The 27,155-nt window shown below is 46.4% G+C and overlaps 1 protein-coding gene across 5 annotated transcripts in view; it reads left to right on the plus strand.

Moving 5' to 3' along the window:
* ALDH3B1 (aldehyde dehydrogenase 3 family member B1) overlaps positions 1-27,155 on the plus strand; it is a 340,333-nt gene that overhangs the window by 180,479 nt on the left and 132,699 nt on the right. For 4 of the 5 annotated variants that reach the window (XM_063433470.1, XM_063433460.1, XM_063433455.1 and 1 more), the window contains exon 6: positions 26,776-26,857. The exons of the other annotated variant lie outside the window; for it this stretch is intronic. In XM_063433470.1, coding sequence (XP_063289540.1) covers positions 26,776-26,857 — 82 coding nt within the window. The remainder of the gene's footprint in view (positions 1-26,775; positions 26,858-27,155) is intronic. 5 annotated transcript variants of the gene reach the window in all.

A 27,155-nucleotide genomic window follows, 5' to 3' on the forward strand; every position in this document is an offset into this window, starting at 1 on the left:
AATTGCAAGGATTTCATAATTTCCATGGCAGCAAAATCTCTTAATTTCTCTCATTTGGTTACCCTGATATTCTAGAGACAATTCACTAACACTCTGCCTGTGTTGTTCTTTAGACATAGCAGACAATTTTGTATCATTAATCAAATTCCCTGCCTTATTCCTTAAATTAGCACAAACATGTATATCATAATTTTCTCCATTTAAATTAATCAAAAATAGAAAATTCAAAACTATCCAAACCAGTTGCACACTGTACAACCATTAGCAATATATTTGGAAACAATTCCTGCAACTAAACTCTGGGCTTTTCACATTCTTTATCCTCCAACACATCAATGAGTTAATTTTTAACCCATTCACTTAATGAGACTGGCAGCCAGATCAAACGACATCTGGTGGCTACCACATCACTAAATTTTCTTTTATTCATTTCACCTTCAAAAACACTCATATTGTAAAAAGGTCCTCTCTGCTCATCATATTTAGACACATTTTTAATCAATCTGGCTAATCTGAGAGTATCCATCTGACCATTTTCCTTGCACAATTTCCCAATTTTTCTATATCTTTTCTTCTCTTCTGCCATTTTCACACAACTTCTACTTTAATCCAAATCTTTCAGATTTTTCCACAAAATATCTGTAACATTCCCCAGACTAACAATTTTTGCAAAATGTCAAAATTAGTAACAAAGTCTAATCTTGGACATGTGAGACATTATTTTATGGGTCCTATTTAACAGATCAGTCTGATTCTTAAGCATTTCTCTCATTATATTAAAATCTTAATTTCCTTGACATTACTTAATCCTTTCAACAACTGCCGAGAGTCTGAGTTTTTGTTTCAACAAATGTTGCATCCAATGCACTCTCAAAAGAGAGCCATGGGGGGCGATTTCCTTCTTTTAACACTTTTAAGGAGATTTACAGTTTAGCTAGGGGCTAGGTAAATTACTAGACCTTGCAACAACACATATATTTTTCAATTGTTTTACACCACATTTCTTTTTTGTTTCGATGTATTACAAACATAACAATTACTGGTCTTTTTAAGTTGACACCATTCCTTTATAGAATCATTAGTTTCCAGAAAGCCTTTTGCCAGTAATGCAACTTTTTCTTTCCCTTTTAACCACATTGCTTTGCTCAATACCAGTTAATCTGTCTAACCATTTCAATACACAATAGCGTTTTCAGGATTAACTCTTTTACAGACAGATTATTTACATTTGACAGCAGTCTTTTACTGCCAATCCATAATTAACTAAACAGTTAATACAATTTGTTTAACAACAACAACAATATACATATGAGCAACTTCTACAGACATATTAAAGACACATACCCTTGAAGTATTTGATTTCCACAGGTGTGCGCATCATCTGTTGGAAGAATACTTTTTGGAATATGTAGTTATTTCTTGAGAATCCTCCGAAATGCCATCTTCGATCTGCAATTCGTCATAACATTTATTTCTTCATAAATAAAGTATGGATAAAAGGACCCGGATTGTCCATCTCAATTAATATCGTCAAATTCTTCCTTCAGTACTGAGCATAAATTTCCACGTTCGAACGATTTTTCACCCTGCGCATCTCTATTTTCGCATAGTAAAGCTGAATGTTTAAATAAAGGATTTTTGGGATGCCATCCTGCTGTATCAGTCACTTGTGTTTTTCCTGTTTCAAGCCGGGTACTAAAGCTTTTTTTCTTCAGGGAACAATTTCAACTTTTCTTCAGTGAGTTTCTTATCTTCTTCTTGTAATCTTCTTGTAGCTTGTAGCAGAACACTTAAAGATTAAGTCAGTCATAATTCAGGCTTAAATCAAAAGGTTGCCCGCATTCTCCACCATTAAATGTAGGAAATTGGCATTCCGTGAGATCTTTGTTTGTCACATATCAGTTTTCTTAACAATCGAATCAAGTATCTTGCAGTTTAACTTATGTTTATTCAAACATACACATCATCCATCCGGTAATAACATGTCATTAACAGTCTTTGTCCAATACATAGCAGTGTTCCAGGTGTTATCCATTTTTGATGTTAAAGGTATTGGCCACAAATTCTAAACTACAATTAGTTTTATGGATTTAAAATTCAGTTACAGAGGGGAGTATACATAAGATTGCCTTACTTTAAAATAAGTGGCTATCTTAGAAAGAGGGGAGTTACTTAGCATAATTTGAAATCTATGATTAAAGCCATACGTTATAGTTTTGGCGGTAAGCTACACAAAGGAGTTATATATGCATGGTAAATGAATAGATGCTTTTAGAATGTGAGACATCCCAGGGATTCTATCTTGCAAAGCTTAGGTCAAAGGTTACTATAAACAAGCCCTTCAACATCACTCTTAAAGTGAACCAGATGTGGTCTCCATTCCTATACAATGAAAACTTATAATATTTATATCAACACATTAAATACATTTAAAGTTCATAAAAATATATATTTCACGTGCGATGGCACCTCAGCTTCCAGGATGTAAGGGCTGCAAGGAATGGAGTTCTTCAGGTCCTCTCTTCCCTTCACAGAGGTCCCTTCAAGACACCCTGGCTATGTCACGTGGGTAAATGGTCAGGCTTTATTATGGCCGTCAAAACACTCACTTGCTGATCTCTTTAAACACACTTGAAATCCCGATATCTCCTCGTCACTCCGACTGAGTCGTGCGCTTTAACCGGATCTTGCAGGGATTCTCTGGATCTGGTGTAGCTTGCCAAGAATCTACTGCTGCTGGTTTAACCCTGGAGTGATGAATCCACGGAGTCACTTCAGCCACCTTTATAGCTGTAGGGGTAGACAAAAGAACAACATAAGGACCCCTCCACTTAGGCCCTAACGGTACACTGTTCCACTCTTTTATTCATACTTGATCTCCTGGATGATAACTATGAACAGGGGGATAAATATTCACAGGTAATCTATCTTGTACCCATTTCTGTACCTCCTCCATAGTTTTACCCAACTCTACAACCTGCTGCCGGGTAATTCCTTCTCCCAACTGACTCAACTGACTCAAATCCCCACCTTAAGTTACCAAGTACGGGAGGTGGACGCCCATACATGATTTCAAAAGGTGAGAGACCCATCCTTCTGGTAGGTGTACTACGAATACGCAACAGAGCTATGGGCAAAAGAACATTCCACTTAAGCTGAGTCTCTTGACACATCTTTGCCAATTGGTTCTTAATAGTTCTGTTCATCCTTTCTACTTTACCAGAGCTCTGAGGTCTATATGCCGTATGAAGCTTCCACTTAATACCAAGCATATGAGTCAGTTGTTGTAGGCACTCCTGCTTTCTCTGTACGAGTAGGACATGCTTCTACCCAACCTGAGTATGTACACACAACTACTAGTAGGTAGCGATGTCCACCGGATTTAGGCATTACCGTATAGTCTATTTGAAGATCGGACATAGGGAGTCCCCCCACATACTGAACTCCCGGTGGTTTCACTGGTCCTTGCCTTGCGTTATTCTTGGCACATATCACACATCTTCGTACAATGGCTTGAGTCAAGTTGGACAATCTTGGTATGTAGAAATGTTTCCTGAGAGATTCTTCCATACTATCTCTTCCAGAATGTGTCCCGTTATGATAGTTCTGGACAATTTCTACAGCTAGTGATGCTGGAATAACTATTCTTCCGTTTTCTAACTGATACCAATTGTTCTCCAGGTACTTCCCAGCTTCAGTCTTTAACCACTCTTCTTCTTGAGCTGTATAAACTGGGGTCCACTGAGACAGTGGAGTCGGTATAAGAGCAGCTATATGTTCCACATACTCCTGTCTTCCTGATTCAGCGGCACGCTTAGCTGCATTATCTGCCATCCGATTGCCTTTGGTTACATCACCATCACCTTTCAGATGCGCCCGACAATGTATGATACCAACTTCTTTCGGTTCCCACACGGCTTCCAGTAGTTGTAATATCTCAGCTGCGTACTTGATTTCTTTACCCTCTGAATTCAGTAGTCCTCTTTCTTTATACAAAGCTCCGTGGGCATGAGTGGTTAAAAACCTTCAGCCAATTGTAACGCTCGTGTGAGTGCAATTAGTTCTGCCTTCTGTGCCGATGTTCCTTTTGACAATGGCCGAGCTTCTATCATGTTGTTCATGGTTGTTACTGCATATCCTGCATAGCGAATCCCTTCTTTCACATAACTACTGCCGTCCGTATAGTACTGGACATCAGGGTTCTGAATGGGAAAGTCACGAAGGTCTGGTCTACTTGAGAACACTTCATCCATCACCTCCAGGCAATCATGTTGACTCTCAGTAGGTTGTGGCCAAAGGGTAGCTGGATTTAAGGTGTTAACAGTATCTAGGTGCACTCTCGGGTTCTCACACAACATAGCTTGATACTTAGTCATGCGGCTGTTACTAAACCAATGATTGCCTTTATAGTCTAGCAACGTTTGTACTGCGTGCGGGACTCGCACATAGAGTTCCTGACCCAGAGTGAGTTTATCAGCTTCGGCTACCAGCAGGGCGGCGGCAGCTACAGCTCTTAGACAAGGTGGAAGACCACTGGCCACTGCAGCCAGTTGTTTGGACATATATGCAACAGGTCGTTGCCATGATCCCAAGTACTGTGTCAATACTCCCACAGCCATTCTTCTTTGCTCGTGTACATATAAGTAGAATGGGCGTGTATGATCAGGTAGACCTAATGCTGGGGCACTCATCAAAGCCTTCTTCACATCTTCAAATGCCTTTTGCTGTTCAGGGGTCCACAGGAAGGGATCGTGCTCTGTACCTTTTATAGCTGCATAAAGAGGTTTCGCCAATATCGCATAACTGGGAATCCATATCCTACAGAAGCCTGCTGCCCCCAAGAATTCCCGCACTTGTCTTCTATTCTTGGGTATTGGTATTTGGCATACAGCTTCTTTTCTCTCTGGCCCCATTATTCTTTGACCTTCAGAGATATGGAATCCCAGATACTTGACAGTCGGCTGACACAACTGAGCTTTCTTCCTGGACACCTTGTATCCTGCCTTCCAGAGAATGTGTAGTAAATCATGTGTTGCTTGCTGACATATTTCTCTAGTAACTGCCGCTATCAACAAATCATCTACGTATTGCAATAGTACACATTCTCCTGGGATGGACTTGAAATCCAGTAAGTCTTGACTTAAAGCTGATCCAAATAGGGTAGGTGAATTATTAAACCCTTGGGGCAGTCTTGTCCAAGTCATCTGGCGTTTCGAGCCCGTTACAGCATTTTCCCATTGGAATGCGAAGATACACTGGCTTTCCGCAGCAATTCGAAGGCAAAAGAAGGCATCTTTGAGATCTAGGACAGTAAAATAGGTAGCCCCGCCCGGAATTAAAGCAAGCAGGTTATATGGATTGGGCACAACTGGGTGTATACTTATGACCGCATCATTGACTGCTCTAAAGTCCTGCACAGGGCGATACTCATCTGTACCGGGCTTTTGAACAGGCAACAATGGGGTGTTCCAGGGGGAAGTACAGAATTTTAGGATAGCATACCTTATGAACTTATCCAAATATGATTGTATGTTCTTCTTGGCCTTTTGTGGGATATGACATTGTCTTAAGCTCACTGGATAAACCCCAAGTTTCAGTTCAATTCGAATTGGTGGAATATTGCGAGCAAGTCCTGGTGGGTTGTTCTCTGCCCACACTCCTGGTATATTGAACAAGGATTCATCACTCTTAGGGTTTTGGCTAGTCAACACTGTATAAAGTCGCCACTCTTCTTCCTTTGGTACAGATATTGTCATTATACCTGAAGGTCCATTGAACTTTAAAGATGTTGTTCCATTAGGTAGAAACGTTATCTGTGCTTGTAATTTTGACAACAAATCACGTCCTAGCAGTTGGACTGGACATTCAGGCATATAAAGGAATTGATGTTTCACTACGTGGCCTCCCAATATACAGAGTCGACTTTTAAGAACCGGTTTAGCAGCACTCCTTCCAGTTGCTCCTATTACGGTGATAGTTCTTCCAGATGGAGGAGCAACCAGGTCAGTCACCACCGAATGTTCAGCACCAGTATCAATCATGAAAGCACTCCTTTTCCCCCCTATTGCTACATCGACCATAGGCTCCACTCGGCCAAGGGGGATGGAGCCCGGTCGGTATCAATAGTCCTCCATGACTGTGTCCGCCAAACCTACAAAGTCCCTATCTTCTCTATCGCGGGGTCTCTGCGCTGCTGGGTAGTACCTATCTCCACTAACACTTCCTCTATTGTTACCACTATTCCCTCCAGGACCTCCTCTACCTCTCGCTCTGCCTCTATAATTACTATATCCTGCCCTAGGTCTGTCTTGCTCATACTGTTCCCTTTGTGGACACTCACTTCTCCAATGCCCTTCTTCCCTACAATATGCGCATTGGTTCCTACTCAAGGGTTCCCTATTCCATTTACTCTCGCCTTTATCCGTTCCCCTATATACTTCCTTTTCCCTTCTATCTACGCCTGCGATGGCCACCGCTAGCATATCTGCTTTCCTACGCATCTTACGCTCTTCCTCCTTCTTTGTCTCTGTTTCCCTATTCATGTATACCCTATTTGCTACCTCCATTAGTTGGGTTATGGACATCCCTACAAACCCTTCTAACTTCTGTAGCTTGCGCTTTATATCTCCGTAGGCTTGGCTGACAAAGGCAGAGTTAACCATCCGGGAATTCTCAGGAGCCTCTGGATTAAAGGGGGTATACAAACGGTATGCCTCCAACAATCGGTCATAAAAGACACTGGGCGATTCATCACATTTCTGTAATACCTCAGCCGTCTTAGACATGTTAATCGCCTTCTTTCCTCCGGCTTTCATGCCAGCAATAATAGCGTAAGCTTTTAAATGGACCATGTCTGTGCCATTGACATTCCAATTTGGATCAGTGTTTGGATAATGGGCTGCGGCCCATGCTGCTGGGTTGGCCTGATTTTGTGTATGGGCCACTTCTTCCAGCGCTTTAATTGCCGCTTGGTTTATCCTTGTCCTTTCCTCATTATTAAACAATGTCATCAATAGTTGCTGGCAATCAGCCCAAGTGGGATTATGTGTCTGGACTATAGAGGTAAACAAATCCGTCATGGCTTGAGGCTTTTCGGTGTAAGAGGAGTTATGGGTCTTCCAATTAAAGAGATCGGTGGTTGTAAAAGGGACATAGACGTAGACATAGACTGGATCAGCATATTGTATCTGGCCATCAACGTTAATATGTGTCGGGCCAGGAGTCAATCGAAGAGGCATCTGATAATGTCGGGGTTGTAGGGTACCAGTCATTTGTCGGGTTAGTATGGGGCTTCATTTAGATTCGTCAGTTAGGGGTTCCGGTCGAGGGGTAGTAAGACAAGGGGATGGGGACGCTTTACTAAGGGGAAGGTTAGTGAGTAGAATATTCCGGGCCGGGCTAGGAGGAGCCTGACCGGAAACTAAATATGGCGCCAAATCTGGGTAAGTGGAGTTAACGGAGGTAGGTACCGGAAGGGGAGGGTTTAAAACAAGGGGGTTGGGCTCTGAGCTGGAGGAAGGGATAGGTGGGGACAACGGGACAAGGGGAGGAGCTTTTCCAACAGCACCTCCTCTTCCGGTGGAGGAGGAGTAAGGGGGTGGCATGGGGATCTAAGACTCAGGGGGCGTGTCCAAAATGGGCGTGATTACGGCCTTAGTGGACAAGCGAGTCCTGGCCACCATGAGGCGACATTGTTCCTTGTGGCATACTCGGATCCATTTTAGCGAGTCATTTACGGCCTGCCTCCAACAATCAATATATGGAAACTGGCCATAAAGTTCAGGCCTAACTGATACAGCCACGTGTACACGCTGTACCATATTAGGATCCAAACTGCCACGTGGTGGCCATGCGGCAATCAAAGTAGGCCATTCCCTACTACATAAAGTATTCAGGCGTGCTGGAGACATCTTTACCCCAAAATCACATACAAATTTAAATACTACATCCGGTATTCTCACACATGCTCCGTACACTACTGATCGTATCTTTGCCACGTGCAACCAACCGACCGATACACCAGTATATGCACGTACACATGCCACGTGGTAATCTCGGCCTACTAAATTAATTTTCACCGAGATTCCACCACATCTACACTGACCCAACTGCCAGAGTGCGTGTAAACAGAGCGCTTACAGACAGCTTTGAAATCCAGAATGGCACTAGACAGGGCTGCCCGTTGTCCCCCCTCCTTTTCGCCCTCACGTTGGAGCCGTTCCTAGACAGGATAAGACAGACACCAGAGATACAGGGGTTGAAACAGAAAGACCAGATATATAAGGTGGGCGCGTATGCGGACGACATTCTTTTTTTTCGTTGCAGAGCCTCAGACCACACTGCCAGTCCTCCTGGGTGAGTTTGAGCGATATGAACGGATATTAGGACTTAAGCTAAACCAAGCAAAATGTTAAATATTGGCAGTACGCACCGCAAGGAACACACCGGTGAGGCTCCAAAGCAATTACCCTTTTCACTGGTGTATGGAACAGATGCACTACCTGGGAATATGGCTCCCCCGCAACCCGGGCGAAACATACACCAGGAATTACACACCCCTCCTCCGCAACATACTGAAGGACCTGAAGAAATGGTAATTCGACCACAGCTCCTGGCAGGGCCACATAGCGGTGGTTAAAATGAACATCCTACCCCGCCTTCTCTATTGCTTCCGCACCACCTCCTGGCACCTGCCCCCGGACTTTTTTACCACGCTCAAAACAGTGGTAACGAAGGAGGGAAGGAAGGCCGAGGCTAAGACACGACAGATTTTGCCTGCCCAAACCATGGGACGGCCTGGCATTGCCGGACTTTCGGAAGTACTTCCAAGCAACAGTGCTCCAGAGGATTCGAGAATGGCACACGGCCCCCACTAACAAATTGTGGGCGAGCCTGGATAGGGAAGGCACAAACAGGGCACTCCACGCATACATCTGGCACCGCTCGACAGGGGTCGCACACGCTCTGGGTGTGGAATCCCCCGTTACGCAGACGCTGAAAACCTGGTCCACCCTGAGAAGGAACACGTACATTTCACCACAACCAAGCCCCTTGATCCTCCTGATGCACAACGAGGCCTTGGGGGGGATTGCAAATGAATGCGTGGCCAATACACAATGAAGTGGACTATGTACCCCTGAGCTCTGCCCTAATTAACGCCAGCCTAAGCAGCCTCCGAGACTGGACTACCACAGAACGCCCGACGGTAATGCACCAATTCCACTACTCACAGCTGCGGCACTTCTACTACAATTTACCTAATAGAGGAGCGGTACATAGAGAACGGACCTGGTTCGAACACCTTTGCAAGACTTCTCCCGAGGCGGACGGTAGAGTGTCGGTCCTATACCAACAACTGCTTACAGGGGAACTCACCAGAAATAACGCTTTCCAGAGGCAGTGGGAGGAACTGACGGGCAGAACTTTCATAGACGCCCAATGGGCACAAATTCTTATTCTGCAGCATAAAAGTTCGATAAGCACCAGGTACCAGGAGGTGAACTACAAGCTGCTCTCCCATTGGTACAGAACGCCATCGAGGCTACACAGGATTTTCCCGGGGGTTCGAGATACATGCTGGAGGTGTGAAGCACAACCGGGCACGCTCCGCCACATTTGGTGGGACTGCCCCGGGATCAAGCTGTTTTGGGAAGAGATGAACCGTGAAATCAATGCTATTTTGGGAGATCCACCAGACTTCAGCATAGAGGCTGCACTCCTGCACTTCTTTGCAGGACCGCTGGCACAATACAAACGCTCAATCCTACGACACCTGCTGAATGCAGCCAAAGCACTGATCCCAGCAAAATTGAAGCAAACCCAACCACCCACGAAAGTGGAATGGCTCCAGAGAATAGAGGAGATCCATACAGCCGAGGCGAGATATGCCGACATACTAGGGAGGAGAGACAAACATCTCGAATTGTGGAGACCGTGGTACCTGTACACATCACAAACGGGGACACGGGGAGAAACGCAACAGAGACATTAGTCAACAAGAGTAACACGCACACTCAGATATACCTCCCCCCCCCCGCCTTGCCCCAGCAGGCCAACTCGGGAGACACACTAGAACTATACAACAACATAGCTCAACCCACCCTTATCAGTACCTCCCCCCCTTCCTTACCTTCCTCCCCTTCCTTCTCCTGGCGGAGCCGGGGTCCACCCGGCGTAAATTGGATACAACGAAATAAGGCCCTGAGGGGTCAACGCGATCCCATGTGGAACGAGAGGCCCACATGACATCGCATAACGCAGTAGGGATGAACCCAGAACAAGGGATACACCTACAGAGAGGAGCAAACACAAGACAACCTATGAGGGTAGACACAAACAGACAACGCGACACCACAACACCCCCGCCCAACACGGGGTGAACAAGACACATCACAGATACCTAATGTAGTTAGGGACTGGATAACTACACCAAGCACCGCCAATAAGGAAGCAGGACGATAGCAACGACTAAACGCATTACTGAGCCTCCTCCATAATGGCATCGCCTCGTAAATGAGGAACGTTGAGGACTCAGAACAGGACAGTAGATACTCCGGGAGAGACCTGAGTAACCACCAAGACACTAAGGAAAGGGCAGACAGATGAGGTAGACCTAAACACGGTGCAAGACTACAGGACTCTGACCCGTAAGACTGACCCGCATCTCGCCCTCCACGTAAGTGGATACTATCTTGGGACCTGCCTCACTATTAAACAACTGTTAGGAGAACAAGCGCAGGACTTGCGTGTCCATTAATGCTGTAGGCCAGCATACTTACGTATACTGAAACATTGCATAAAGTTACACTTGGCACATGTTGTGCTCATGTCTAGTGATGTACCGAACTGTTCGCCGGCGAATAGTTCCCGGCGAACATAGCGTGTTCAAGTTCGCCGCGGCGGGCGAACACATGCGCGATTCGATCCGCCCCCTATTCGTCATCATTGAGGAAACTTTGACCCTGTGCCTCACGGTCAGCAGACGCATTTCAGCAAATTAGCAGCAGACCCTCCCTTCCAGACCCTCCCACCTCCTGTACAGCATCCATTTTAGATTCATTCTGAAGCTGCATTCTTAGATAGAGGAGGGAAAGTGTAGCTGCTGCTCATTTGATAGGGAAATTGATAGCTAGGCTAGGGTATTCAGTGTCCACTACAGTCCTGAAGGACTCATCTGATCTCTGCTGTAAGGACAGCACCCCAAAAAGCCCTTTTTAGGGCTAGAACATCAGTCTGCTTTTTTTTTTTTTGTGTGTAATGTAATTGCAGTTGCCTGCCTGCCAGCTTCTGTGTAAGTTTTTCACTGTAAGCTAATAGCAGTCAGTGTCCTTAAAGCGGGTGTCAGGCCTTCAGCGTGTACTCTGCCAACCTCTGCAAGTGCACTTTGCCACTCATATCTGGTGTCTCTATAGCGTGCCTTTAAAATGAAAAAAAGTTTTTCACTGTAAGCTAATAGCAGTTAGTTGTCTGCAAGGGTCTGGGTGTCAGGCCTTCAGCGTGTACTCTGCCAACCTCTGCCAGTGTACTTTGCCACTCATATCTGGTGTCACAATAGCGTGCCTTTAAAAATAAAAAAAGTTTTTCACTGTAAGCTAATAGCGTCTGGGTGTCAGGCCTTCAGCGTGTACTCTGCTAACCTCTGCAAGTTCACTTTGCCACTCATATCTGGTGTCACTATAGCGTGTCTTTAAAAAGAAAAAAAGCTTTTCACTGTAAGCTAATAGCAGTCAGTGTCCTTAAAGCGGGTGTCAGGCCTTCAGCGTGTGCTCTGCCAACCTCTGCAAGTGCACTTTGCCACTCATATCTGGTGTCACTATAGCGTGCCTTTAAAAAGAAAAAACGTTTTTCACTGTAAGCTAATAGCAGTCAGTGTCCGTAAAGCGGGTGTCAGGCCTTCAGCGTGTGCTCTGCCAACCTCTGCAAGTGCACTTTGCCACTCATATCTGGTGTCACTATAGCGTGCCTTTAAAAAGAAAAAAAGTTTTTCACTGTAAGCTAATAGCATCTGGGTGTCAGGCCTTCAGCGTGTATTTAAAAACAAAAACATTTTTTCACTGTAATAGATTGAATAGCAGTTAGTTGTCTGCAAGCGTCTGGGTGTCAGGCCTTCAGCGTGTACTCTGCCAACCTCTGCAAGTGCACTTTGCCACTCATATCTGGTGTCTCTATAGCGTGCCTTTAAAAAGAAAAAAAGGTTTTCACTGTAAGCTAATAGCAGTTAGTTGTCTGCAAGCGTCTGGGTGTCAGGCCTTCAGCGTGTACTCTGCCAACCTCTGCCAGTGTACTTTGCCACTCATATCTGGTGTCACAATAGCGTGCCTTTAAAAAGAAAAACGTTTTTCACTGTAAGCTAATAGCATCTGGGTGTCAGGCCTTCAGCGTGTACTCTGCTAACCTCTGCAAGTTCACTTTGCCACTCATATCTGGTGTCACTATAGCGTGCCTTTAAAAAGAAAAACGTTTTTCACTGTAAGCTAATAGCAGTCAGTGTCCTTAAAGCGGGTGTCAGGCCTTCAGCGTGTGCTCTGCCACCCTCTGCAAGTGCACTTTGCCACTCATATCTGGTGTCACTATAGCGTGCCTTTAAAAAGAAAAAAGTTTTTCACTGTAAGGTAATAGCGTCTGGGTGTCAGGCCTTCAGCGTGTACTCTGCTAACCTCTGCAAGTTCACTTTGCCACTCATATCTGGTGTCACTATAGCGTGCCTTTAAAAAGAAAAAACATTTTTCACTGTAAGCTAATAGCAGTCAGTGTCCTTAAAGCGGGTGTCAGGCCTTCAGCGTGTGCTCTGCCAACCTCTGCAAGTGCACTTTGCCACTCATATCTGGTGTCACTATAGCGTGCCTTTAAAAAGAAAAAAAGTTTTTCACTGTAAGCTAATAGCAGTCAGTGTCCTTAAAGCGGGTGTCAGGCCTTCAGCGTGTGCTCTGCCAACCTCTGCAAGTGCACTTTGCCACTCATATCTGGTGTCACAATAGCGTTGATTTAAAAACAAAAAAAATATTTCCACTGTTATAGATTGAATAGCAGTTAGTTGTCTTCAAGCGGGTGTGTCAGGCCTACAGCGTGTACTCTGCCAACCTCTGCCACTGCACAGTGCCACTGGACATATCTGGTCGCACAGTAGCTTGCACGCATAGTACCACTAATCCCAAAAAAAATGACAGGCAGAGGCAGGCCACCCGCAGGGGCCATTGTGGTCGTGGTGCTGTGATTTCCTTTTGCCCTAGAATAATGCCCAGTTTTCAGAGGCCACGTACCCTGAACTTGAAAAGTTCTGAGGACATAGTTGATTGGCTAACACAGGACACCCAATCTTCTACAGCTTCCGCTCGGAACCTTGACGCACCATCCTCCTCCAGCTTAGCTTCGGGCACCTCTCAAGATACCACTCACCCGCCTGCCGCCACCACCAACACTAGCACCACAGCCGCTTCACTTGGTATGTCAGAGGAGTTATTTACACATCCGTTTGAAGAACTGAGTGATGCGCAACCATTATTGCCAGAGGATGTAGATAACAGGGATATATCTCAGGCAGGCAGCATTACACACATGGACGTACGGTGTGATGATGATGATGTTGTACCCGGTGCTGCTTCCTTTGCTAAGTTGTCAGATACAAGTGAAGCGGTTGATGATGACGATGCGTCCATGGATGTCACGTGGGTGCCCGCTTGGCAAGAAGAAGAACAGGGCGAAAGTTCAGATGGGGAGACAGAGAGGAGGAGGAGGAGACGAGTTGGAAGCAGGGGGAGGTCGTCGCAAGGAGCTAGTGGCACAGTCAGACAGCATGCATCGGCACCCGGGGTCAGCCCGACAGCACGCCAATCAACGCATGCTGTGTCCACCACCAGAATGCCGTCATTGCAGAGCTCAGCAGTGTGGCATTTTTTGTGTGTGTCTGCCTCTGACAACAGCGATGCCATTTGCAACCTGTGCCAAAAGAAACTGAGTCGTGGGAAGTCCAACACCCACCTAGGTACAACTGCTTTGCGTAGGCACATGATCGCACATCACAAACGCCTACGAGATCAACACATGAGTACCAGCAGCACACAAACTCAAAGCCGCCATCCTCCTCCTGGTACAGCATCTTCAGCCACGTCAACCACTGCTGTCCTCCTTGCCCCCTCTCAACCATCTGCCACTCCGTCTCTCGCCTTGAGCAGTTCCCGCTCATCTGCCCACAGTCAGGTGTCTGTCAAGAACATGTTTGAGCGTAAGAAGGAAATGTCAGAAAGTCACCCCCTTGCCCAGTGTCTGACAGCTGGCTTGTCTGAACTATTAGCCCGCCAGCTTTTACCATACAAGCTGGTGGAGTCTGAGCTACAAAATATTTGTAGCTATTGGGACACCGCAGTGGAAGGTACCCGGACAAAATTTATTTTCACAATAGGCAATCCCCAACCTGTACTCGATTGTGAAAAAGGAAGTAATGGCATGTCTGGCACAAAGTGTTGGGGCAATGGTCCATCTGACCACTGATACCTGGTCTGCAAAGCATGGTCAGGGCAGGTATATCACCTACACTGCGCAATGGGTAAACCTGCTGACGGCTGACAAGCATGGAATGTGTGGCTCTGCAGAGGAGTTGGTGACACCGCCACGACTTGCAGGCAGGCCTGCTGCCACCTCCTCTACTCCTCCTACTCCATCCTCTTCCATAACTTCCTCGGCTGAGTCCTCTTCTGCTGCTGCATCTTGCTCCACATCAACGGCACACCCCCAGCTCTCCAGGTACTATTCCACATCCCGGATACGGCAGTGTCACGCCGTCTTGGGTTTGACTTGCTTGAAAGCAGAGAGTCACACCGGACAAGCACTCCTGTCCGCCCTGAACGCACAGGTGGAAAAGTGTCTGACTCCGCAGCAACTGGATATCGGCAAAGTGGTTTGTGACAACGTAAGAAATTTGTTGGCGGCATTGAATTTGGGCAAGTTGACACATGTGCCGTGCATGGCACATGTGTGTAACCTGATTGTACAACACTTTGTGCATAAGTACACAGGCTTACAGGATATCCTGAAGCAGGCCAGGAAGGTGTGTGGACATTTCAGGCGTTCCTGCACGGCCATGGCGCACTTTGCAGATATCCAGCGGCGAAACAACATGCCAGGGAGGCGCTTGATTTGCGACAGCCCGACACGTTGGAATTCAACACTCCTAATGTTCGACCGCCTGCTCCAACAAGAAAAAGCTGTTAATGAATATTTTTATGACCGGGGTGCTAGGACAGCCTCTGGGGAGCTGGGAATTTTTTTGCCACGTTACTGGACGCTCATGCGCAATGCCTGTAGGCTCATGCGTCCTTTTGAGGAGGTGACACACCTAGTCAGTCGACCTGAAGGCACCATCAGCGACATCATACCATTTGTTTTCTTCCTGGAGCGTGCCCTGCGAAAAGTGCTGGATCAGGCCATAGATCAGCGTGAAGAGGAAGAGGAAGAGTTGTGGTCACCATCACCACCAGAAACAGCCTTATCAGCATCGCTTGCTGGACCTGCGGCAACCCTGGACGAGGATTGTGAGGAAGAGGAGTCAGAGGAGGAATGTGGCTTTGAGGAGGAGGAGGAAGACCAACCACAACAGGCATCCCAGGGTGCTCGTTGTCACCTATCTGGTACCCGTGGTGTTGTACGTGGCTGGGGGGAAGAACATACCTTCATTGAGATCACTGAGGAGGAGGAATGGGAAATGAGTAGCTCGGCATCCAACCTTGTGCAAATGGGGTCTTTCATGCTGTCGTGCCTGTTGAGGGACCCTCATATAAAAAGGCTGAAGGAGAACGACCTGTACTGGGTGTCCACACTACTAGACCCCCGTTATAAGCAGAAAGTGGCGGAAATGTTACCAAATTACAAGTCGGAAGGATGCAGCATTTGCAAAATAAATTATAAAGTATGCTTTACACAGCGTATAAGGGTTATGTCACATCACAACGGGAATCTAACAGGGGAAGAGGTGAAAGTCATCCTCCTCCTCCCACGACCACGCCGGCAAGGACAGGACGCTTTAAAGACGTGTTGTTGATGGAGGACATGTGGGGCTTTTTAAGTCCTACGCATCGCCACAGCCCTTCGGGATCCACCCTCAGAGAACGACTCGACCAACAGGTAGCAGACTACCTCGCCTTAACTGCAGATATCGACACTATGAGGAGCGATGAACCCCTTGACTACTGGGTGTGCAGGCTTGTCCTGTGGCCTGAGCGATCCCAATTTACGATAGAACTTCTGACCTGCCCCGCTTTAAGTGTCCTGTCAGAAAAGACCTTCAGTGCAGCAGGAGGTATTGTCACTGAGAAGAGAAATCGCCTAGGTCAAAAAAGTCTAGATTACCTCACCTTTATTAAGATGAATGAGGGATGGATCCCGAAGGGACTGACAGTGGGCGATACATTCGACTAAAAAAGGCCTAATGAGATGAGCTGCCTTGGGCTAAAAATGGTCCACTTGCTGCTGTATTTTAGCTCTGAATGCCGGTTGACTTGCGTGACTTATCCGCCACGAACTAAGGTTCAAGCTGCAATGTTTTAGGACACTTTCTGCCTGGGAAATAAACATCAATTTTTATGGCCGCTGCTACAGCAGCGGCTGCAACAATACCTAATTTTTCAGGCATGTGTACATGCCTAATTTTTCGGCCCTCTGGTGCTGCACTGTGGCTTCAAAAACCAAACCAAAAAAAAGGCACATAACAGGGATTAAACTGATAGGAATAGTACTACTTAACACACCACTCCTATCTGGTGGCACATTAGATTGCACGCGCAGTGCCCCAAATTTGAAGTAGGAGGACCGACCAAGCATCTTTTTCCACCTCCCGGTTCCTAAAATCGATGCCATATACATGTCCCCTGATAGGGCGCCAGCTCGTTATTCTCTTGGGCGCCAGCTCGTTATTCTATTTTTCACTTCACTAGGGACACTTTACTGCACTATGGGCACTTAGACCCACTCTTTGTCTTGCACACTGTTATTCCTAGCCAGCATCTGTGATGGGAAATCAGGCAGTCATATAAACGTTTAGATTGAGCTTTAGCTTGAAGGTGTTTAAGGAGATTAGGGCTAGTTTAGAGGATTCTTCGTAGACCTCTCTGAGTCTTTATAGCCCTTCTACCTATCCAGCATTTCTGGAAACTAGCTAAGAGAAAGGGTGGCTGTGTGTCTGGGATACATTTAACTTATTAACCTTATTGACACTTTATCACTCCGGTCTCCATACTCTCTGCCTATACCCATCTATTTAGAGGGAATTTACTTGCCCCTGCCAATATATTATAATAGGTAATAGTATTACCATTATTACACAATTAGGTCTCTGAGGACAGGTGTCAATCCATATCTGCCAAGTGACCCTATGTAGGGGGAACACTCCCTATTCTGCTCTGTGTCAGTGTGTATCAGGGATCCTTAGGATAGGTGTCAATCCATACCTGCCAAGTGACCCTATGTAGGGGGAACAGTCCCTATTCTGCTCTCTGTCAGTGTGTATCAGGGGCTCTGAGGACAGGTGTCAATCCATATCTGCCAAGTGACCCTATGTAGGGGGAACAGTCTCTATTCTTCTCTGTGTCAGTGTGTATCAGGGGCTCTGAGGACAGGTGTCAATCCATATCTGCCAAGTGACCCTATGTAGGGGGAACAGTCTCTATTCTGCTCTGTGTCAGTGTGTATCAGGGGCTCTGAGGACAGGTGTCAATCCATATCTGCCAAGTGACCCTATGTAGGGGGATCACTCTATTCTGCTCTGTGTCAGTGTGTATCATGATCTCTGAGGACAGGTGTCAATCCATATCTGCCAAGTGACCCTATGTAGGGGGAACAGTCCCTATTCTGCTCTGTCAGTGTGTATCAGGGGCTCTGAGGACAGGTGTCAATCCATATCTGCCAAGTGACCCTATATAGGGGGAACAGTCTCTATTCTGCTCTGTTTCAGTGTGTATCATGGTCTCTGAGGACAGGTGTCAATCCATATCTGCCAAGTGACCCTATGTAGGGGGAACAGTCTCTATTCTGCTCTGTGTCAGTGTGTATCATGGTCTCTGAGGACAGGTGTCAATCCATATCTGCCAAGTGACCCTATGTAGGGGGAACAGTCTCTATTCTGCTCTGTGTCAGTGTGTATCATGATCTCTGAGGACAGGTGTCAATCCATATCTGCCAAGTGATCCTATGTAGGAGGAACAGTCTCTATTCTGCTCTGTGTCAATGTGTATCATGGTCTCTGAGGACAGATGTTAATCCATATCTGCCAAGTGACCCTATGTAGGGGGAACAGTCCCTATTCTGCTCTGTGTCAGTGTGTATCAGGGATCCTTAGGATAGGTGTCAACCCATATCTGCCAAGCGACCCTATGTAGGGGGAACCGTCCCTATTCTGCTCTGTCAGTGTGTATCAGGGGCTCTGAGGACAGGTGTCAATCCATATCTGCCAAGTGACCCTATGTAGGGGGAACAGTCTCTATTCTGCTCTGTGTCAGTGTGTATCATGGTCTCTGAGGACAGGTGTCAATCCATATCTGCCAAGTGACCCTATGTAGGGGGAATAGTCCCTATTCTGCTCTGTGTCAGTGTGTATCAGGGATCCTTAGGATAGGTGTCAATCCATATCTGCCAAGTGACCCTATGTAGGGGGAACAGTCCCTATTCTGCTCTGTCAGTGTGTATCAGGGGCTCTGAGGACAGGTGTCAATCCATATCTGCCAAGTGACCCTATCTAGGGGGAACAGTCTCTATTCTGCTCTGTCAGTGTGTATCATGGTCTCTGAGGACAGGTGTCAATCCATATCTGCCAAGTGACCCTATGTAGGGGGAACAGTCTCTATTCTGCTCTGTGTCAGTGTGTATCATGGTCTCTGAGGACAGGTGTCAATCCATATCTGCCAAGTGACCCTATGTAGGGGGAACAGTCTCTATTCTGCTCTGTGTCAGTGTGTATCATGATCTCTGAGGACAGGTGTCAATCCATATCTGCCAAGTGACCCTATGTAGGGGGAACAGTCCCTATTCTGCTCTGTGTCACTGTGTATCAGGGATCCTTAGGATAGGTGTCAATCCATATCTGCCAAGTGACCCTACGTAGGGGGAACAGTCCCTATTCTGCTCTGTGTCAGTGTGTATCAGGGGCTCTGAGGACAGGTGTCAATCCATATCTGCCAAGTGACCCTATGTAGGGGGAACAGTCTCTATTCTGCTCTGTGTCAGTGTGTATCAGGGGCTCTGAGGACAGGTGTCAATCCATATCTGCCAAGTGACCCTATGTAGGGGGAACAGTCTCTATTCTGCTCTGTGTCAGTGTGTATCATGGTCTCTGAGGACAGGTGTCAATCCATATCTGCCAAGTGACCCTATGTAGGGGGAACAGTGCCTATTCTGCTCTGTGTCAGTGTGTATCAGGGATCCTTAGGATAGGTGTCAATCCATATCTGCCAAGTGACCCTATGTAGGGGGAACAGTCCCTATTCTGCTCTGTCAGTGTGTATCGGGGGCTCTGAGGACAGGTGTCAATCCATATCTGCCAAGTGACCCTATGTAGGGGGAACAGTCTCTATTCTGCTCTGTGTCAGTGTGTATCATGGTCTCTGAGGACAGGTGTCAATCCATATCTGCCAAGTGACCCTATGTAGGGGGAACAGTCTCTATTCTGCTCTGTGTCAGTGTGTATCATGGTCTCTGAGGACAGGTGTCAATCCATATCTGCCAAGTGACCCTATGTAGGGGGAACAGTCTCTATTTCACTCTGTGTCAATGTGTATCATGGTCTCTGAGGGCAGATGTTAATCCATATCTGCCAAGTAACCCTATGTAGGGGGAACAGTCTCTATTCTGCTCTGTGTCAGTGTGTATCATGGTCTCTGAGGACAGGTGTCAATCCATATCTGCCAAGTGACCCTATGTAGGGGGAACAGTCTCTATTCTGCTCTGTGTCAGTGTGTATCATGGTCTCTGAGGACAGGTGTCAATCCATATCTGCCAAGTGACCCTATGTAGGGGGAACAGTCTCTATTCTGCTCTGTGTCAGTGTGTATCATGATCTCTGAGGACAGGTGTCAATCCATATCTGCCAAGTGACCCTATGTAGGGGGAACAGTCTCTATTCTGCTCTGTGTCAGTGTGTATCATGGTCTCTGAGGACAGGTGTCAATCCATATCTGCCAAGTGACCCTATGTAGGGGGAACAGTCTCTATTTCACTCTGTGTCAATGTGTATCATGGTCTCTGAGGACAGATGTTAATCCATATCTGCCAAGTAACCCTATGTAGGGGGAACAGTCTCTATTCTGCTCTGTGTCAGTGTGTATCATGGTCTCTGAGGACAGGTGTCAATCCATATCTGCCAAGTGACCCTATGTAGGGGGAACAGTCTCTATTCTGCTCTGTGTCAGTGTGTATCATGGTCTCTGAGGACAGGTGTCAATCCATATCTGCCAAGTGACCCTATGTAGGGGGAACAGTCTCTATTCTGCTCTGTGTCAGTGTGTATCATGGTCTCTGAGGACAGGTGTCAATCCATATCTGCCAAGTGACCCTATGTAGGGGGAACAGTCTCTATTCTGCTCTGTGTCAGTGTGTATCATGATCTCTGAGGACAGGTGTCAATCCATATCTGCCAAGTGACCCTATGTAGGAGGAACAGTCTCTATTCTGCTCTGTGTCAGTGTGTATCATGGTCTCTGAGGACAGGTGTCAATCCATATCTGCCAAGTGACCCTATGTAGGGGGAACAGTCCCTATTCTGCTCTGTGTCAGTGTGTATCAGGGATCCTTAGGATAGGTGTCAATCCATATCTGCCAAGTGACCCTACGTAGGGGGAACAGTCCCTATTCTGCTCTGTGTCAGTGTGTATCAGGGTCTCTGAGGACAGGTGTCAATCCATATGTCAGGTGTCAATCCATATCCATTGTGATTTAGGAATGTTAGGTGATTTATGCCCTTTATGGATTAAAACCAGACTCTGCATCAACTGTGTAATATTCCATGGGAGTTTTGCCATGGATCCCCCTCCGGCATGCCACAGTCCAGGTGTTAGTCCCCTTTAAACAACTTTTCCATCACTTTTGTGGCCAGAAAGAGTCCCTGTGGGTTTTAAAATTTGCCTGCCCCTTGAAGTCAATGGCGGTTCGCCCGGTTCGCCGGTTCGCGAACGTTTGCGGAAGTTCGCGTCCGCCGTTCGCGACCCGAAAATTTTGACATCACTACTCATGTCGTCATTGTTAAGATGCTGATTGACACCTGCGAGTCTCACTGATACGATTCGCATTGCTATCTGTTATTGTTTGAACTGCTAATAAAAGCGCTATTTACAAAAAAAAAGAAATCTTATTGCTATGGTGACCTTTCCGACGTTTTGAAGGCCAGAGACTCCAGACTCAACCGAGAACTCACCCTGAATTTGTCCATGCCTTTGGTCTTTACCATGACGTAATCTGCTGCAATTCACCTCCCTGTAGGTAAGAGCTAGATTTATACATGCATAAGTTGGTGGCCCTGGGGCACAAGTACGATGGTTTTTTCTTCTTTAACTACCACAAGTCATTTTCTGCAAAAGCAGCAGCATCTTTTCACAATGTTGTATAGTTCCATATATTTTTAACACATTAACTCGGAAATCAAATAAACTTGCTATAAATCTGGGCAATGCAAAACATATGAATGTATTACTGATCCACTGTCATTTGCTACAAATGCCAAAATTAGATTGTCAAGCCTAGACATGTGCAATTTGTTTCGGTCCGAATGTGAATTCGGACGAATTTCGGGCAATTCGGACATTCAGGTACTTCCGAATGTCCGAATAGATTAATTGCTGAATAGCCGAATTGTCGAAACTCTGAATTTCCAAAACTACTGAATTTCCGAAGTTCCGAAGCACAGCATTTGCAACAAACTTGCAGATAACTTGTGATTGGATAACTCGAGACAAGGTGCTACAGCTATTAAAGAAAATCAATGTAAATAAAGCTCCGGGGCCTGATGGTATCCACCCACGAGTACTTAAGGAGCTAAGTGGGGAAATAAGTGAACCTATGTATTTCATTTTTCAAGATTCTTTTGTTTCAGATATTGTAGGAGGATTGGAGGAAGGCAGATGTTGTTCCTATATTTAAAAAGGGTTCAAAATCCTTGCCTGGAAATTATAGACCTGTGAGCTTAACTTCTGTGACTGGGAAATTATTTGAACGGCTATTAAGGGATATGTGACAGATCCCTCTGTCTTGGAACTATAGTGCTATCCCGGTTGATTTGTGTGGATTCGTGTAATTGCCTGTCCGTACTTCCCCATTCGTTTATTTGTTAATCTACCGAACAAACTGCCAAACGGCCGGCCACCCAGAAGTAGAGTGTGCTGCTGGTTAACCTATAGGCCCCAATTCGAACATTGTGGTTAACCGCAGATAGCCACCCCATGGAGCCCTTCGTATACCGAAAGAACAGTGTGAAAGACTTTGGCTCCATGGCGATTGAACTGTGTGCGCTCACATTCGGTAATAATGTGCGCTCAGATCTAGGCTATCTCGGGATACATTATATGTACTGAATACATTCGGTAGTTTTACAGTTATGGAATTTTATGTATTTTTACTGTATCATTTAAAATGGCGTTTTGCCCCTCTCCATGGAGATAATTGGATTTCTTCCCAATTATCCCCAGGATAGAGAGGAGGGGTTTGCTTGTACCAAGGGGAGGGTTTATGTCTGTGATTGGCTAATGTACCATACTTGTTCCAGTCTTCCATCTGGTCCCCTAGGGGAGTGTCCACAAGGTGGGAGACCTGCATAAATACCGGGCATGTAGCCCTCAATAAATCAGATCAAACCTGTTTTACCCTCAAGACGGAGCTTGGTCTCGTGTTTGGGGGGATTGCTACTTTGGAGTATTCTTTTGCCTGTACCAGGAGAGAAGGAGTTCGCATGATTCTCCGTTCGGGAGTTTGGAGCATTCCCTTGTATTCAGTTCGGGAGTTTGGCTGTCTACAGTAACTGTGCCTGTGTCTCAAAAAGGGTGAAGATCTACTAAACGGTGGTTTCACTCCTTTATGCCGGGAGTATCTTAACAGGATAATATTCAGGAATTCATTGGTAAGAACTGTGTTATTAGCAATATTCAGCATGGTTTTATGAAACATAGGTCATGTCAAACTAACCTAATTGCATTCTACGAAGAAGTAAGTAGAAGTATAGATCAGGGTGTTGCAGTGGATGTGATCTACTTGGAGTTTGCCAAGGCATTGATACGGTTCCTCACAATAGGTTAGTCTTCAAACTAAAAGAAATTGGTCTAGATGATTAGTCTTGTTCTTGGGTAGAACATTGGCTTAAGGATAGAGTACAACGAGTTGTCATTAATGGTAAATTTTCAAGCTGGACAAAAGTGGTAAGTGGTGTCCCTCAGGGTTCTGTTTTGGGACCGCTTCTATTTAACATATTTATAAATGATCTTGAAATGGGCATTGAAAGGACAGATCACTAAAAATCACTAAAAATTACACACTATTAATCACTAACCAACCACCGGGAGCAATGGCATATGTGGCGGCTTGGGAGAGGGACCTGGGACCACCAGATGACCCGACAGACTGGCAGGAGATGTGCGAGGCCACGGCATCCATATCCATATGCGTAAATCATAAAGAACAGGCCTACAAAACTATGCTGAGATGGTACCTAACACCTACACAGCTATACCACATGGGAAAGGCAGACACAGACCTGTGCTGGAAGCAGTGCGGACACAGGGGCACATATATACACCTTTGGTGGCAATGCCCCAAGCTGACGCCACTATGGACAGAAGTAGCACATCTGATCTCCAACCTCCTCCACACCGACATACCCCTAGACCCCTGGATATGGCTCCTGTCCAAGCCATGGGAACCCCTAACTAGCGCACAAAACAAGCTCACGAACAGACTGGCCTTAGCAACTAGACGAGCAATAGCAGAACTCTGGGGCACCCCAAATATACCCACATTAGCTGTAGTCATACGCAAAACCAGGGAGGCTATGGAGATGGACAGGCTCTCAGCCAAGATCCACTAAACATCACATCACTTCTATAAAATTTGGGACCCATGGCTGAACGAGCCCTCCCTAACATGAGACCCCCCAAACACTAGGCCAAACAGCAGGACCTCGCACCCATACCACGAAGAAGGGAGGACCTCAGCCTTTATGATAGAGGGAGATCCCTGGCACAGACTGGGGCGGAGGGCCCACACAGGAGCTCATCCGAGCAACCCATGAGCAGGCCCAACACAAAAGATCACACCCAAAGAGCACGCATGGCCCGCAACAAAAGAGCCCAAAATACGCCGATGCAGGGAATCCCACGCTGTGTTATTTGACTCATAACTCTCGGATTGGTGGATTGAAAGTAACCAATCAGAGTTATTAGTCAAATTACACAACGTGGGAAAATTCCAAAGAACTTTCTCACGCTGTGTAAAATGACACAGAGCACTCTGATTGGTGGATTTCAAGCCAACCAATCAGAGTGCTGTGACAGGTAAATGTAGAGACTTACCTGTCAGAGCACTCTGGATGGCTTAAACCCACCAATCAGAGTGGCCTGAGCCTAATTGCAGGGCGGGGCAAGGCTTTATAAGCCTTGCCCCACCCTGCAGAGCTCAGTCTGCGCGGAGCCCTCCATGGGTGAAGAAGTATTTTATAATTATTTTTTTTAAGTGCGGTGGTTATTATGGATTTTTTATTTGCCCTTTTTTGGGGCTGAAAAAGATTTTAGAAGAAAGAAAACATCAAATGTTAAGATTTTTTTTTTTTACAGGTACTTAGTTAATGGTCCCCCCCTCATTATTTTTAGGGTGAGGGGGGTAGGTAGGGGTTAGTTTTTTTTGGGGGGGGAGGGGGTGACTAGGGGTTTGGGAACCCTAGTCACCTCGGGGAGGGGGGGGTTAATTTTTTATTTAGGGCCACCACCCGCCGCTCAGGGGTGGGGGCCAGGGGTGGAGGACATTAGGTCCCCCTTATAAGTATTTGGGGCCCCCACCCACTGCTCAGGGGTGGGGGCCAGGGGGGAGGTCATTAGGTCCCCCCCCTTATTCTGATTTAGGGCCTCCAACCACCATTCAGGAGTGGGGGCCAGGGAGGAGGACATTAGGCCCCCCCCTATTCTAATGTAGGGCCCCCACCCACCATTCAGGGGTAGGGGCCGGGGGGGAGGACATTAGGCCCCCCCCCATCATTTTACTTTAGGGCCCCCACCTGCCGCTCAGGGGTGGGGTCCGGGGGGAGGACGAAATTAGGTCCCCCCCTTTATTAGTATTTAGGGCCCCCAACCAACGCTCAGGGGTGGGGGCCAGGTGGGAGGACATTAGGCCCCCCCTTATTAGTATTTAGGGCCCCCATCCACCGCTCAGGGGTAGGGGCCAGGGGGGGGAGGACATTAGGCCCCCCCCCATCATTTTACTTTAGGGCCCCCACCTGCCGCTCAGGGGTGGGGTCCGGGGGGGAGGCCGAAATTAGGTCCCCCCCTTTATTAGTATTTAGGGCCCCCACCTGCCGCTCAGGGGTGGGGTCCGGGGGGGAGGACGACATTAGGTCCCCCCCTTTATTAGTATTTAGGGCCGCCACCTGCCACTCAGGGGTGGGGGCCGGGGGGGCAATAGGTCCCCCCTTTAGTTTAAAAGCCCCCACTCGCTCGTCGTGGGTGGGGGCTCGGGAGGGGAGATTTTTTTTTTTTTTTTTTAACAGTGAGCAGCCACAGGCTGCTCACTGTTTAATAGGCATGCCCCTACTCGCGGTATAGCCACAGGCTGCTCACTGTTTAATAGGCCATTTTAGGTCTTTCAGCCTTTTGGTAGATAACTCCCTAATACAGTGGGAATTAGGGAGTTATCTACTAAGCGGCTGCAAGAGAAGTCACGAAATGCAGAAATTTCAAAGTGTCGATGTTCCGCAATTCGGAACTTCGGAAGTCCCAAATTTCGGAATGCCGAACCCATGCACATGCCTAGTCAAGCCTGTAGTGAGATATTCATGTTCATCAATTGATTCCCCTACTGCCAGTATCTCCATTTGGTCGCATTCATTTCAAGGATAAAATGAAACCATCTGTCCCTTGACTACTGAGCTCTAATTAACATTGTACCCCTTGTATCCATACTCCTTTTTACAAAATATTCTCCCACCCCTCCTCTTCTTTTTGCAATGTACTTCTGCCTACCTTCTCTACTTGTTACTTTTTTTTTTTTACTCGTCTGGACTTCTACTGTTGCAGTCACTACTTTGTTCTTCTTACGTCTGCCCATCGGAATCCCTCCCATATTCCTCGGCTTTAGTTGTTCTGTGCAAAATCAGCTATATAGAAAAGGATACCATCTCCCCTCTTCTAATTTTCTTAAAATACCATATCCCTAACACGTAAACACCTTAACCATTGCTTCCTATCATGAGATACCCCTCACACTCTGACCTCCCATCGCTCCCCATCTCCTGCTAGGTTAGAAGATCACTAGCGTAGGGCCCTCAGTCATTTTGCAGCAGTACATTGCTGCGTGTAAGTTATGTAAGCCTTCATATAAAATATTTTTAATCTAATTTGTAACAGAATCTGCTTGCACGCTGTAAACAATAACGATTAAGAATTGTTTTTATTATCTAAACATTCTGACATGTTTCTTCCATACAATCCTGTTTGATGTTGCTGTATAGTGACCCATTCTATCTAAAAATAACTCGGTTTGTACACATATTTACCCTTTCGATACTTTATTTTATTAATGGCAGTATTTATTTTCTGGGTGTAACAGAACTGCTTCGCTGTGGTATGTGGAGAAGCGAAAGAGACATCCCTGCTTCTTGAGAACAAATTTGATTATATTTTCTTCACAGGTAAATATTAATATCTGCAAAACATGTATAACAGAGTATATGGCGTTTTAAGATCATTATGTGTACAGCACTGAGTAGACTGTGAATACCCTGTACAGTGTGTCCTGACTGGACTGGATCCGTGGATACCAGGTCAGATCTCCAAAGGGACAGGTAGTCACCATGAAACCAGAGTGATATCTCTGAATCTAGTATCCATTAATATGCTGGATTAGCTGAAGAAGGTTGAGGTAACAGATTGGTGGGATAACTCCAGCATCATATTCCATTCAAGCGCCAAGTGAAGGATGGAAGGGTA

This window comes from Pelobates fuscus, chromosome 1, assembly GCF_036172605.1.
Source record: "Pelobates fuscus isolate aPelFus1 chromosome 1, aPelFus1.pri, whole genome shotgun sequence".
Classification (NCBI taxonomy): domain Eukaryota; kingdom Metazoa; phylum Chordata; class Amphibia; order Anura; family Pelobatidae; genus Pelobates; species Pelobates fuscus.